Genomic DNA, 16,583 nt, shown 5'->3' on the forward strand with positions numbered 1-16,583 from the left:
AGTCGGCGATTGTATAATCACTAACTTCAGGTGCGGCTGTGTTAAAATATTCTCCTCATGTATTAAAATTAAAGAATATTTACTCATCCTACTCCGAATAATTAAAAAGTTTTCTTCTTTACAGATTATTGTAGAAAGTAATCATTTTAACATTCATTGAGCTTATTCATTTCTTAAATCTCTTATATATATAGATCATACCTTTATAACCTTCCTTATAAGACACTCAAACACAAGTGTATTGTAAGGATATGGAGAAATTTGATATTAGGATGACGCAATCCCAAAGTGGGGACAAGTGTAAGAAATAAATATTTGAGGAAATAAGGCCAGATTTGATGTGTTTAGTTTAACTTAAGGGTTTTATGATTTTAGTTGGTAACTAAATTCAGGCTCAACAGTGACAGAGTTTAGTTTACAGAAGTAGAGGCAGCATATTGTTAGTCATCTAAATTTGTTTGCAATTATGAGAAAACTGCTAGATTTAACAGAGACATTTGTCTATAGGCCCTTTTAGACAGAAGGCAGTTTGTAGAACCAGTTTTTTGTTAGGATTTTAGAAGTCAACTCAAACTAGTAAGACAAGGAAAGATAAAAAAACCAACAGGGCTTGGTTTGTACTTGAGTACAAACCATGAAGATGCTAAGCTAATGCTTTAATCTTCTTCTTTCTGTGTCTAATGTTGGGAGCAGTTATGCGGTTTTGTCTGTCTCTTTTAGCTAGTTGTAAAGCTAAAGCTAAAGGAAATGACATGTTAGAAAACACCCTCAAAGCTAATATTAAAGGAAATGACACACTAGGGATTTATCAAAAATAGAGACTAACAAATAGAATTACAAACTGTTGCTTGATGCCATTTGGTCCTTCTAGCTTCTAAAAGCAGCATGAGAAACGGGCCATCTGTATTTTGGTATTAACAAATGGAATTAGGGTTAGGGTTAGTTAGGGTTAACTGGTGAATTCAACTCATTTTCTTCAACCTCATACATCAAGACCTCGGCTTGGAGAACAGATAATTCTCCACACCAATCACAAGAAGTTGTAAACATGAAAAATTTATAACAATGAAAAGTTGATATAAGCTGTATGGGTTATGTAATTGACAAGTTATAATTGTAAGCAGTCAAATTATTTTTGATAACTCTGGAGAACAGAATGCTACAATTGCAAGTAACGTCTTAATATTCAACAATGATAACAACAATTGGGAAGTGATGTGAAATACAATCATTTAAGAGAAGTTATGATTGCAAATGATAACTTCTCTTAAAGTTAGAGAGAAATTATCTCTTTAACTTCTCTCTAACTTTGGTTTCTCACATCTGAGAAACCAAAAATGACTCAGATGTGATGAAAGAAAAGGGAAAGATGTTTTGGACAGAAGTGGTGATAGGGAGACTCTTCTGCAATTGCTTCAGCTCCAATAAAAGACAGAGTAAAAAGGGATGAGTTTTTGTTTCATGCAAAAATAAAAAGTCATGTAGGCATCGCCCCTGAAAAGTATGAAGCGGAAGCACTCGGAAACATTCAGGGTTCTGCCTCGGGGACATTCTTCATGTCCACATCAGGAGAAGAGATCGTGAAGACTTGGCCATGAGGCCAACCAACAAGAAAAAGATTGAGGTTTCAGAATTTGGATTTACTCTTAAGACTGCTGCTTCACCTTGGGTTTTTTTATTTTGTTGGATTCAAGAAGTTTCACAGGTTTTGTCAAGAACAAGATGAGGAATTTTCCAATTACATTTTTGTGGCTACATAGATCTGCCCAATTGGGGAAAAATCTATTTTTAAACCAAAAAACACATGGATCAACCCAGCAAAAGGATTGTCATGTGGTTTGAGCCTCTCTCTCTGCCTCCGTGCAAAATTATTACATTTAAAAAGTTCACTCAGCTACAGTTTTAAGTAAGATAATTTTGGGATTTTTGCAATTTATGTACCTTTCTTGTTTTGTTGGATTTCTTACTGTGTTTTGTACGTGCTAAGCGAAAGCAATTAAAATCTTAATGAAAGTTGTGAAAACTTGATTATAGATATTGTCACCTTAAAGAGTTCTTCATGGTGATAAATTGTGATTGCAGTGCTCAAACAAAGAAAAAAAGCAAAAAAAAAAAAAAAAAAAAAGAAGTTTTAATTTGTTGCTTTGACCATAAAATATACAAAATCCCAGAAATGTATTTTTCCATACTTCTAAAAGAATTCAGCCCAATTCCAGTTAGTACAATAGGTGAAGTTTGGTTACTGCAGGCTGCTCAGTTTGAACAGGCCACTAGCTGAAGTGGGGTTTGACGCTCGGATGCTAGGCAGCAAGAGGCTAACGTATTCTCCTCAACACCATCTTACAACATTGGATCCAGCAACGACTGTTTTCAGTGCATGGAAAACAAGCACTGAAGTGAGCCTTTAAGGTAACTTTTAAAGTGGGGCTATATATTTGGAAATCAAGGTAAAAGACCATAAACAAGCTCTGACACTAATTTTGTACAAAACCCAAAAATATGTGGAACATTTTTCAATTACTTTAGTGAGCTTTTGCCTGTTAGGTGCTTCATTAACCATGCTGAGAAACCTGAAGACAGAAGTGCCAAATAATCTGTATGATATACTTGAAAACATTGGTCTGACTCAACTTAATAAGTAGGGAAACACACCATTAAGGCCACATAGTGGCCTCAATGTGGCCAGTATGTCATCAAACCCTTGGTGGATTTGATTATCAGCAAGGGTGTGAATATTTCCAAGGTCTCTGCAATTGATGTCCTGTCGGATCATTTCTTTCATTTGTTGACTTACTTAGCAAGACAGTTACTATTATAGAAAATTCCTTCACAGACAACACAGCAGATGTAAATCTACTGTTCCAACTTTAATCTCTGTTGTAACTGAGATTGTCCCACTCAAAGTGTTCAGTGACATCCCCTTAAATACACACCGGATGAACCACAGTCATATTGGACCTCAGTGCAGCAGTTGACATCACTGACCATGACATATTACTGAAACAATTGCAGAGCTGGGTATTAATCTCCAGTTCAGTATTCAATTGGTTCTAATCTGACATAAAGAACAATCATTTTTGCGTGTCAATAGGTACATATTCTCTGCAGCACAAATCTGGAACATCCATAAACATTCCATAAAACTGCAAAACATCTGATTTTTTTAATGAGGATTTAAACACACATGTTCATAGTTGCTTTTGATTAGTAAGTGAATCTTTGATCAACATATTTCATGTGTATTTAATGGTTTTGATATGACAAATGTAGTGTTCATTGCTTGTTTCATAATTGATGACTGTCTGATGTTTTTATTTTGTAAAACATTTTGAACTACTGAGTTGCTTAAATTTGATATGCCAATGAACTTGACCTGACTTAATGCTAATGCTAAGAAAATCACTATATAATCAGGTATTTACAACGAGAAGTGTAAACAAAGCAAAGTGTGTAAACATGGAACTGAAAGAGTAGTAGCATCTTAAGCTTTAAATAGCCAATTTAAAGCTTGAGTTTACGAGGTCAAAATTTGTGGAAGTTGTGACATGCAGCTTTTTCCTAGGTAAATAAAACAACTTGATTGTGCTATAAAATGGCACATTGGGCCTGTAAAGTACATCATATGTCCCACCCCTGACTTTTGAGCTAATTTGATCACATTCAAAATTCCCCAAAAGTGGTTTAGTAGTAATTTAGTTGACCATTACTGGCCTTGTTTGAGTGACATATTTTAACTAGAAGCCAAGGTATTTCTGTTAGTAATTTTTTTATATTTCATAAAGAAGTTGTCTTTCTTTATTCAGTTTATTTTTGTTTAAAATAAAGAGAGTGCACATGATCAAAATTTCTGTAAATATTGCAGTTGAGCCAAATAGGCATATTTTCAGTCGTAGTTTCTGGGACAGGCCACATGATATATGTGGCAGGGCATGCTATTTGAGTATCAGTTTCAAAATTAACTGCATCTGTTATTTAATACCCACACATCATCATTCAGGTATTCAGAAAAAACAACAACTGAAAACTATTCAGCCAATATTTCCTAATAAATCACCTTGACTTGGCAATTTTTATCTAATTTACAAGTTTTGTAAATAACTGTCTTTAGCACCTATTAATAGTTATTCATAGCCAAACCAAACCTGATGTTGCACAACACTAAACAGCAGCAGAAGTGTAGATAAAAAATACATATTAATCTCTGTCTAATTTGGCATTGTTACCACTTTCCAGGGGAGTAGTGGCATTTTCATTGTCTGTATATCTCTCTTTCTACACCTGTAATCACTGAGAAAAAGCCAAGAGCCTTTTATTCTCTAGGGGAGAAGATTTGAAGGCATTTTTGAAACCATTTGAAACCTAATTAAGTCACATCTTCAAGGTCCCGCCCGCCATTATTGTGTGTAATGACTTTTGGTGGCTGGTCGATATTTTAGATCAACTGGGTGATTTGTGGAGAGCCTTTCAGAATCTTTTGGAGTCACCCTTGACAAATCAGACGATTGAGCATGCAAGCTTCAGACTGCTGATAAGGCAAGAGCACAGGCTGTGAATACATGGAGATTAAGATAACCACCTACACTCCAAAGCAGAAAGTGAGACAAGGTTGGTTTCCTGAAACCAGAGTTCATACAATATTACATAGAAAGCATGAAAGGGAACACAATGAATGACTACCTCAGCAAAAAGGTCATAAAAACCCACCCACTAGTCTGTAATACATAGCTCACATTTTTTTGATGCTGAAAAAGCAACAGTTTACCTCCAGCCTCTTACATCTTCCAGAACCAAGTCCAAACAATGTTCCTTATGCTTGTCTGACGACATCAAAATACATCTTTTCCCTGACAAGGAGCGTTTTTAATGCATGTCTCTTTTGCATTAAAGACATGGCAACTTTTTTGAGAAGTTCAAACAGTTTCAATTTATGATTTTTTCCAGTGGAAAGGCTATTGGACTTTACCACATGCTTTCACATTTTCATTTATGAAAAACGTGTTTCATGTGCTAACTACAATCAATGTACAGATTTGTAAACACACTGCAAATATGAGATGAAGGACATTCAAATGATGTTACACAACACTGAATTAGGGTCAGCCAAAAAGCATTTTTATACCCAAATCCCTCAACTGAAACTAAGCTGATTTCAGCACCTCAGATGAAATATGTGAGTGATTGACAAGATTGGGACACATATCAACAAAACCCGGATCTTCTTACAGTGAAGTCATGATTTAAACTAAAGTGAAGAAAGTTCATAACCCAGAGAAGCTACAAAGAAAATGCATATTCATTCAGACTTTATGTGATAAGATGTAAACAACCAACAGAACAGACCAGCGTCATTAACAAAGGGACTAGTAAACTAGAGTAGATGAAATTAGCATTAGTGAACGTTAGTTTGGACTTGTGAAAATGGAGCTTGAAATAATATTCCTCAAGCTGATGATAGAACCAACTGAGTGGTGTGCCCCAATGATCCTAGGACCTAAAAAGAATGGAAACACCTGAATCTTTGTGGACTTAAAAAGACTGAATAAGACAGTTAACAGAGAATGATTTATTCTACCAACATCAGAGGAGGTGATGAGAAACAGCAGTTTCTCATCACCAGATGCAGCTTCAGGATTCTGGCAAATCCTTCTGGATATGTAGACTCAGAGGTTAACTACCTTCATAACCCGATGTGGAAAAAATGACAGTCTGAGAAAGTCTGTGCACAACTTCCTGTGGTGCCAGGTGATCAACAAAAGTGGAGTGTGACCTCACTGCACCAAGCCTCAGTCCATCCAAGAGCTTGGAATAAGCTCCTACTGTAGTGTCTCACATACAATGATTGTTCATATAATGGACAACCATTATATGAACTTCTTCATTCAGTCAGCATGGATCTGGGAGCCAGTACAGCTAACTGCTTTTCATCATTCAAAAGAACGTCTGACATCATCACCTACTTTAGTGTTCTATGATACAAACGGCTCTTATGGCATTGGGCTTCGTGGTGAGGACAGGTGACAGGTGGGATACTGTTCAGGAAGACTGAAAGAAACACGGTATTCTCAGATTAAAAAGAAATGCCTGGCAGGTAAGAGAGGTTTGAAATGTACCGTTAAGTTTCAAACTTTATCAAAATAATCCCACATCTGAATGATTTGCCCTTACGGTCATATTAAGAAACAAAACTGACCTGGTAGATGTAAAAAAAATGCTAAAAATGGGAGAATAAAACTCAATTCAGGGATTAATTAGTCGTGATTATATTCTAATGTGCAAAGACACCCTTATTTTCATACAATCTATCTAGATATTGAGACTTAACTCAAGTTTCATGTGAATTACAAACCAGACACATTTTGTCAATGTTCACCATGTGTAAATCCCAGTTCCATCCACTGAGCAGGAGCCAAAACAGAAAGAATATCTCCAAATGCAATCTTATTACTGAACTCTCATTACGTCAGTACCTCAACCAACCATCGCTTAGGACTTCTATTCCTTTTGTGAGTTTAACTCATCTTCAATTTACTACTGATGGGGAATAGTTTTAGGGAGAAAGAAAAGCCAAACAAAAACAAACAAAAAAATAAATAAATCAAACAATCAAAAGTAAATAAAAAACTGCAATGAGTTAGTGCAAGTAGAGTGCAGGCTATGTGTTTTCTGACCATACAGCATGGACTATATTATTGACAAAGGAGTCATTAAATTTAAAATGCAGAGATAGTTTGACTTACTTTTTTACAAATCATGTTACAAGAAATGTTCAAATCTGCCAATATTGCATTCAATCTGATATTGCACTCATTTAAACAAAAAATTCTGAATCATATTCAAATAAAGGCAAAAAACAAAAAACAAAAAAACAAAAAACAAAAAAACAAGCCTATTGTTTCACAGTGAAAGTTAAACAATCAAGTCTTTCTATAAATGTCTATTTGTTTTCTGCAGCAACAAAAAATGGTTACCCATGTTAAATGACTTGTGGCTCAGGCACTGTCCAGACATTGCTGGCTATCTGGTGAACTATGTAGATTTTTATGTGATTTGGCCTTTCATCCACACATAACCCCTGTCTAATAGCACTGAAAATGACTGATAGTAACCTCTGGCTAAAATGAAGATTTACAAATTCTCTTTTGCATTTGAGTGTAGACAGTGCAAGCTGGAGAGATGCAGGTCAGCTCATTTATAGATTAACGTCTAGTATGTGACCATTGTTACTGTTTAGGTATATAGTGGAGGAAAGATGACTGCTTTTAGAGAGGTGCTGATATTTATGTTCATTCTGACACTTTTTACTTGTTTTATAAGCCCAGCTGCTCCAACATGTTGAGTTACTCAGGAGAAAGAGTTTTTAGGTGAGCTGTTTTATACCAGTTATCTCTCCCAATACGGAGGCACAATGCAGTTCAGTGTCCACATGCCAGCTTTGACATGATTCCCCGTCACCATTGTCTTGTGTTTTCTTAACTTTATATTCTAACATGGTATTTAATAGCAGTTCAACCTCTGTCTGTCCACACAAGGTAATCTCCTGGTAGCATGTTTAATTCTTAGCAGGAAGTTATGGTTGTTTTGAAGGATTATGATTGGCTAATATAGTTTTTATTTTTGCTCTACACTTCCCATGGGGTTGGCATGTATAAAACAACACTCAGTGGCGTAGATCACAGGTGTCAAACTCCAGTCCTGGACGGCCACTGACCTGCAACTTTCCAACGTGCCTCTGCTGCACCACCTGAATAGAATAATTAGGTCATTAAGGCTCTGATCTGAGATCTGATCCACACAAGGAGGAGGTAATTAAGCTATTTCATTCCAGTATTCTGTACCTGTGGCTCTAAAACCTGCAGGACAGTGGCTTTTGATGACTGAAGTTTTCTTAAACTGATCAGGTGTGGACAAAATTATTTGAAAGAAATGAATATTTCTGCTAAATTGTTTTAAAATGTATGAACTAGGCCTCAAGAAAAGAACATTAATGGGGATGTATAATACAGCATGTGTCACTGTTTTTCTACTTCATATCTATGGTGTTTTTGTGTTATCACTTCTCATCAAAATAAATCATCACTTGTGAAAAGCTGCCACTTTCTACTCGACAAAGCACCTTGCATATATTTTAAACAGGCTTAATAAAAAATGCCTCAACCATAAACAGAATATGCTTCTGTATTAGTGGCTATGGTTTTTATATTGGTGGTACGGTAGCATAGCAAAGCATAATTGCATAATTGTTACATCAGTTTTTTTTGCACTGACACTACATTAAGTCACTGAGGTTCAGATCCATTGAGTTACTTTAACAAAATGTAAGTAGAAATAAAAAGTATTTTAAAAAGGAGGCAAAGAATTCCCAAAGCCCATTTTAAAGCCTAAAAAGCAAGACAAAATGTTTCTGTTGAAGAAGTGCATAAACATTTACTACAGGTCTTTTGGCAATGTCACGCATTTCGTGTGTCTGCTGAGCATGCAGACTCTATAGGAAGGATTGATACAATGTTAACAACTTCATATAATGAACTGTTCACTTTCCATGCATGCTTGTTGAGGAGGTATGAATGATGCAGGTCTGTGTCTCGAGGCATTTCGCCAGGTTTCTTTAAATAGATGTTTTAATTTTCTGACTAATTGACTTCATTGACTGAACTTGACAGCATTCAAAGTAGGATCGAATTGGAATGTGTTTAACTATAAATAAATATGCATCTTTTTAGATGCAATTGACTATATATTTCCATAGGTAAATGCTGTTAGTTATATTGCACAGTATTTTAAGATTACAATTTTTGTGAACGTGTATGATTAAGCTGAATTGTCTGAAGTTACTTCTGTTTTTTTTCTAGTGTGTTTCTCCCTTTTGGGAGGTTTGAATTAAGAGATTATTGTATGTTTGAGAAGTTCCTAACTCCCAACTGCACCTGACCTCAGAAATATTAGAACCTAAGTCATAATAAGGTCTAATTTTAGATTCAAAAGTAAGGAAGCTAATCTGCTGCATGTAAAAACTCCTTTAACATCCAAAACAGATGATTATAGCTCTGATTATTGTTGCTTATGACAGTTATAAAAACAATGTCATTTTAATGCACTCTTTTGACCGCCTAGTTATTTTAACACACTATAACTCCTAGTCCAAAACATGAGTATTCGAAACATGTGTGAGAAAATAGTAATAAGTTTCTTTTCTGTGAAAGACGTTTGATTAATGCAGGATGCTATGCCTGTATTAATAGATATAATTCAGTCTTAACAATAACACTATTATTTAGATTCAAATATAAACTGTTTGGTCGAATTCTACATTTATGAAGGAGTAGTATGAAGTTAGAGGATATAACAGATTTTTCCTCCACGCTCTGCTCTTCCATGTACTGCCTCTTTTCCCTCTGCGGCATTAAACACATCATCTCAATAAGCTTTATCTGCATGATTTAGTCACCATGCTGGTGGTGTCCCTCCCGTCTGTCTTATGGCTAATGCAAAATAATTCAGGCTTGTATAGCCCAGAGACAAGGAGCTTGATGCCACATGCACAGCCAGTGTGTGTGCAGATGATAACCATCACCCAACCACACAAGGTGGAAATGCTTCTTCTGCTTATCTGGGGTCGGGTCGTCGGGTCAGCAGCTTCAAAAGAGAGGCCCAGACTTCCCTCTCCCCAGCCACTAATTCCAATTCCTACAGGGGAATTTCCAGGCCACCTGGCAAACATAGTCCCTTCAGCGTGTCCTGGGTCTTCCCCAGGGCCTCCTCCCAGTGAGTCATGCTTGGAACACCTCACCAGGGAGGCGCCCAGGAGGCATCCTGACCAGATGCCTGGGCCACCTCAACTGGCTCCTCTCGACATGAAGGAGCAGCGGCTCTACTCTGAGTCCCTCCCGGATATCGAGTCCAGATATCTGAGCTTCTCACCCTATCTCTAAGGGAGAGCCCAGACACCCGACGGAGAAAACTAATTTCGGCCGCTTGTTTCCGTGACCTTGTCTTTTTGGTCATGACCATAGATCAACCGGTAAATCAAGAGCTTCGCTCTTTGACAAATTTCTCTCTTCACCATGACAGACCAGTACAGCGTCCACATCACACCACACGCTGCACCGATCCGTCTGTCGATCTCACACTCCCTTCATTTGTGAACAAGATCCTGAGATACTTAAAATCTTCCACTTGGGGCAGGACATCCCCACCCCCCGACCTGGAGAAGGCATTCTTTTCTTTCCCAGCTCATTTATTTATGCATTTATTTATATAGCTCTGATTTCTGTTTTATTTATTGAGATGATAAAAGAAAGAACCTTGAACACATTGGTCAATAGGTTTTGCATGACATTCAATACATTTTCTCTTTTGGTGTTCTCTTCTAGGGTGTCGAACACACACAGAGACACACACAGACACGCACACACAAATAATACACATGCACAATAAAATATAGGCAGTAATGTTAGCTAGTTGGCTAGGTAACTAGTGTTAGCTAACTTCAAAGAAGGCTAATATGTTAATTTGTTACAGTAACACTGTCACAGTACTCATGATTGACACACATTTGTGAAGTAAACATAAAGATAATACTTAAATGCAAAAGTTATTGCTTTGTAAAATATTATTACTCAGGGGTGACAATTTGGACTAGGTGTGTATGGTTCACAAAAAATTGTATTTTGTATTTCCAGTGTTTCAGCAAAAAACCGCAGCTCGGTCAGAAAGTTGACCACAGCTCCATCATTTCTGTTCTTGTTTGTTAGCAGCACTACTAAAGCACAGTCATTCTGCTGCAAAACTAACCATGTGTTCCTGGAGCTGATCATAGTTAAACTGTGTCAGATTTACTTATGGAAAACAAATCTGGCTGGAGGAGACCAAGTCTGAACTGGTTAGAAGCAGGCTTACGTTCTCTATGGAACATGAATCACATGTTCATGTTCATCTCCATTACTAAGTGTTTGGTCTTTTGGTTACATTTTGCTTTTCTGTAGAGGAATGCAGTTTATGGAGACCATTTATATGGAGAATTCACTCTGTCTTGTTTTCTTGTAAATAGTCATGTTAATATTGCCAAATTCATTTCCAAATGCTGTTCTAAACATTCATTTTCTCTTGCTGTCCCTGTTCAGAGAGCAAAGCCAACTTCTGATTGCCTCAAGTAGAGAAATATTCCTTGATTTCAAAACTTTGGCTCAAGTGGTGCTTGTAATTTCAGTCTATATTGCGGTAATAGAAGTCGGGTTCATCCTGTAGATCAACATCAAAATCTTGAGTCATTTGATTAGGTACAAACAGGCACTTCAATTTGATGGAAGCAGGCAATTCCATCAAGTTGTCGGGCATTGAGAAATTCTCACATATCTGCTATATAAAGCCCAGGAAAATGTCTGCAGCACTTGCAAAAAATGGCTTCCTTTCCTACCTCACTCTCAACCCACTTCAAGTTAATGGACCAACAACTTTGCAATGCCTCCCTCTTCTGTAATTTTTGTGATCAGTCATCCGGTCCTCCACTCTTTGATTTTATTTATTTTTTTAAGTTTGAAATGGATATGTCTTTGCCACTTCTAAATGGCCTTTGTCTCTACAGGTCACATTAGCAAACAGAGTTAGCCCTAGCTTGTCTGGAAAGTTCAGAAGTCATGTTTTTTTTTTAAAGATGGAATTATTACCTCTGATCATAACTATGCGTATATGCTGTACATTTAAATTTTGTTTCATTTTTTGATCACCTTAATTTTTGAGGGAAGTCACTTAAACAAAATTAGACTTGAAAAAAAAATACAAATATACATCAAGAGGTTATAAAAAACAAGTAGCATACATACTGGCTGCACCTTTACACTTAATATAAATACAGCACATGCATTAAAATGATCTGGTTGGAAAAATACAATGGGTTTTGTGATATTCTGCTATAGTTTATATAACCTCTTAAATTGTGATCGTTCAGAATCAATTCTGCATTTTGTGAATAAGGGGCCAGGAGACAGGATGAGATGAAAGGTGGTTTATCTGTACGAAACAGAATATGGACTAATCAGACTTAGAGAGACTTAGACTTGACTTTATTGATCCCTTGGGAAGACTCCCTCAGGAAATTATAGTTACCAGCAGCTCACAGGCAAAAATGTGGCACACAGTAAGCATACACAAAAAAATTCAAATTAAATACAAAACAAAGAATATAAATAGAACACAAAAGGAAATTATAGCAATTTGGTGGATAGATTGACCAGTGATATGGTATTGCACTGTATGGTTTGGCCTGATAAAAAAAAGGAACCAGGTTCATCACAGAGGGGGTAAAGCATCTTACGAGGAGCAGTATTTTATGTCAGCATCAAGCTAACAGAACATTTTACTGGAGTCTTGAACTCAGTGAACCTACCTCGCGCCCATCTCTCAAGAACTGGCAACGAAATATCTGTGTTCAATATACTTCACACTGCCAACCACCAGGAGGGGGTGCTGTTTCACTCATTACATATGAACCCAAACTTGGAAGTAATGACAAGTGGAATTCTGTACAACATTAACTATGTTCCACTTACCTTGAAAAAAGTCATTGTGGCACCATCTTCTACCACTCCATATTCAATCTTTGTTTGCTTAGCTAGATCATCTGCAGAGTCAATCGGCGACTCCATCCTCTCCACAGTGAGGAAAGCCGCCAGGTTTGCCGTGTAGGAGGAGATGATGATAAGAGTGAAAAACCACCAAATTCCTCCCACAATTCTGGTAGAGAGAGCTTTTGGCATGAGCTCAGATCCTGAATGAAAGGAGCAGAAAACGGGGTAAGGCTGGGATGAAAGCCTGAGTCAGGGAGGGAGAAGCGCCACAACTAGGTTGGACCGGACCAAAGCATCTGCTGTCTTGATAATTCATGCTAACAGGAAGGCACAGAGTGAACAGAGTGTGTAGGTTGATGAAAACTGATAGTAGTTCTTATTCTGGTGACCTACTCTTATGTTTTATTAGACAAACAATTGCTATGTCCATCAGATTATATACAACTTTTACTGGTCAAATATTTGCTGCCTCTGCTTTTGAACTACAGAAGCTGTTGCAAAGTGTGATCTCAATGGAGTCAGGTGAGAGATGAATACTTCTTACTTGCACCATTATAAATTTTTTCCAGTTGTATAAGTAGCATAACTTAAACAATTCTGCATCTTTGTTGCATCTGGAAAGGAACCATTTTTGTAATAGTTTGAAGAGGCTGTAAAATATTGACACTATTTAGACTCATGCATCATTTATTATTTTCAATGTTTTCTTAAGTGGGTTTAGTTGATGTTTGTGTACAAGCTTTTTAGAAAATATATTTACTGCATAAAGAAACATCTAGACAGAATGACAGAACATGTGTGTGTGTGTTTTAACATTTCTCACTTTGTAAGATCCATTTTCCTCAACATATACTACACTGTGAGGTCCCACTGGTCCTCATGAGACTCAAAGCCCAGGCCACATAAGAAAAAGTGCTGTTGAGTTGGGGATTAGGTTTAGGGCTAAGGTATGACTTGTGTTTAGGTACTGGTAACTGTTAAATGTAGGACAAGGCCTAGGGTACAAAATGGGATAAATATTAGGAAGCTAAATATTGTATGAAAGGAGTGAGAAAGTGTGAGTGTTTGAGGTATTGAAGTAAGGTGAACCCACAGAGGGATTATCAGTCATCATCATGGTGCGTCAGCAGCCACTCGACTGCGCATGTCGGCTTCAGAAGGCAGGCAAGAATAATTTAGTCTAACTATTTAAACTAAGTACAACGTGCTTAAAAAATTATTCACAACTCGCAGCCAATACAGATCATCTTTCTTCAACTAGTGTTATGTTAGATATAACACTGGCGCAACTCTGACATGCAGCTTTGCTCTGTCTGATGTTGTGAGAAGTTTTAATTTTAGCACAGTGTCATTGAACCTTACATTTTAGAAAAACCCTTTTCCAGTCCCCTTACTGCTCACCATGGATATGTTTGTTTTATTTAGAGGGTTTTGACGTATCCATAGTCCATGATCTTACCCTAAAGAAATTGTTTTAATATTGCTTCTGAGTAAAGTTCGATGTTTGGAACATTTTCTCTCATTATTTATCGACTCGTCTCCATTTAATGCTTATGGGTCATTAAGAGGTATTATCATTCACTAATGTCTGTTTGGCAGAATAACTTATTTTATCACTCTGTGAAAAAAAGTTGTAGTAAACTGACAACATGCTAATGAATGTTAAAACAGCAGGATAAATGTGAGTAACCATGGTAACCAGTGAGTGTTTACAGGCCGGGTGGCTCTTTCTTCAGTCATGTTGCACTGTGTTTATAACTGTTGAGAAGGTGAAACAAAGATGTTTTTCCCCATTCATTAAGACAGAAAGCTGACAAATAGAGCAAACAATACAAGGTTAAGAACTCTGTGCTATGCTCCTTTTATGATCCTCCATTTGCATTTCTACTTCTCATCAAACTTTCTCTCTCGCAGTCCCTTGCGTGAGCTGTCTAGTAGAGGAGGAAAGAGATGACAAACTAAGTGCAGCTGCTGCAGACACTGGAACGGAGCAGGAAAGGCAGGCCATAAGGCCACAAAGTTCTGAAAGCTTTTGTGAGGTCCTGTTAGTAAACTATTTGTTTTGGTGTTTAATTTCCCTTTGAGATCATTAAAGTATTTTTGAATTGAATTGCATAGATTTTGTCTTGACTTTCAACAAACGTAACGGCACCTCTAAAAAGGCAGTCTTTTGTCATCTTTACAGCTTTATGACATCTCACAGCTCATCCCAAAGATTAACTATGTCCCCAAATCCCAAAGTAGGTGAAAATGAAGCCTGATGGATCCAGAACAGGACCGAAGAGCAGAGAGAAAAGGAAGACGTTCAAACCAGCTCAACTTTTGATTGTAAACCAAAGTCTTTCTGACCGGCTTTGTCACAATACAGCCAGACAGAGATTTAAAGAGGAGCATCGAAAGCAAATGAGGTGGATTAGCAGTGTTTGCCAACAACTGATAATATCATCCAGGACATGTTACTGTGACATATTGTCTCTGTTGCCTAGAAATTAAACTTTTAACATGTCATGATAGTTATTACATTATCTTGACATACTGAAGTCTTCGGTCAGAGGTCTCTTCAGATTTGTTGCAAGGCTGCTTTCAGATATTTTTCCTGCCCACAGCATCACAACAGCTCTTTGAAGATATGTTGATTATATGAGTTAGGTGATATGCATTTAATTTCTTTTGGAATAAAATATTTTTCAAATGAACATGAATAATTTCAAATTGATTTAGGTTAGTGAAGCTTTATGCAGGGGCACCACCAGGGATCTTGGGCCCCATGGCAAAAAATGAAGTTGCCCAAACATTCACTTTTATTAGAGTGCTATAGTTAAGTGGAATAAATGCATGTCTTTATCTGGTTTGAAATGGAGTGTTTCTATAGTTAAAGTTACCCAACATCACCATCAACGACCCACTGTGCCCACTGTCTTTACTCAAATAAACAGAAAAGATAAAAGTAACACACAGGATTGGAGTAGAACTTGAAACTTTCTTAGCATGTTCCATTACAAGCACAGCTAGTAGACAGTTCAAAGTGGAACATGTTACCATCCAGTGATTCCGTATTGTCAGAAACCCTTTCGAAGAGGTCGGTTGGACCAAAACAGTACCTGGTTGGGGCTGACTGTCATGTACCCAAGGTAACGTCAAGACCAAACAGCACGTCCCACAGATTTCTGGGGGATGGCAAGCCGCCACACAGGGGAGCCTCTCTACATTGTAGATCAATGAAAGCTTGTCCAGCCTAGTTCCTCAAGCTTGTGTTTCTCAAACATAGCTTCTTAACCAATTAGGTCAAAGTTTCAATTAATTAGCTTCTCATCACACTAATATGGATGTAATGCCACAGCTAAAACATATATCCACATCACTATTGCAAAATTGTATTAATGCAGAACATTATTATAATTTTTACTTTAATGATTCCTATACTGTTGATGGAGAGCAGTTGCACAATATTGCATCACTAATACATTCATGAAACATGTTCACAGTGATTTTAGTTAGTTGTCGTGACGATTTTAATAACCTCTATAACTGTTTGCAAATCTTCAACCAGGAGCCTGGGCCCTATGCCCAGGGCCACAAGTGGCTTTTTGGACTTTCCACAATGGCTCTCAATAACTTTGACTAAAAATGATAAATAACCAACTTCTGTTTTTAAATGCACATTTTACTAGTTACATTTTTTTCATGGAACAAGTGCATTGAATGAAATTAATCAAAATTACATTAGACATACTTTTTAATGTATTTTTCTTGTCATTAGGTTGGTAACTCTGCATATATTTATTTTTACATATTTTCCACAAATATCACCAACCCATAGTAGAAAATGCATCCAATCTTTTTTTGCAAAAGTGTTGCTTTTGCTTATTCTAATGTAATCAAAAAGAAAATCATAAATAGCACAAAAATAAAATGACATTGACAATGACAAGTAGATAGTTATCGAAAATTATTAGCATTGTTTTTTTTTTATATTTATTCAAGACCTATATATATATATATAATATATATATATATATA

At 36.8% G+C, this 16,583-nt stretch overlaps 1 protein-coding gene across 3 annotated transcripts in view; it reads right to left on the minus strand.

Annotated features, from left to right (window-relative positions):
- The window catches only part of grik2 (glutamate receptor, ionotropic, kainate 2), a 303,200-nt gene that overhangs the window by 47,692 nt on the left and 238,925 nt on the right, over nucleotides 1-16,583 (minus strand). For all 3 annotated transcript variants that reach the window (XM_055023183.1, XM_055023180.1, XM_055023182.1), the window contains one exon: nucleotides 12,546-12,763. In XM_055023183.1, the coding sequence (XP_054879158.1) occupies nucleotides 12,546-12,763 (218 nt within the window). The remainder of the gene's footprint in view (nucleotides 1-12,545; nucleotides 12,764-16,583) is intronic.

Source organism: Poeciliopsis prolifica, unplaced genomic scaffold, assembly GCF_027474105.1.
Source record: "Poeciliopsis prolifica strain line A6 unplaced genomic scaffold, Auburn_PproV2 SCAFFOLD096, whole genome shotgun sequence".
Classification (NCBI taxonomy): Eukaryota; Metazoa; Chordata; class Actinopteri; order Cyprinodontiformes; family Poeciliidae; genus Poeciliopsis; species Poeciliopsis prolifica.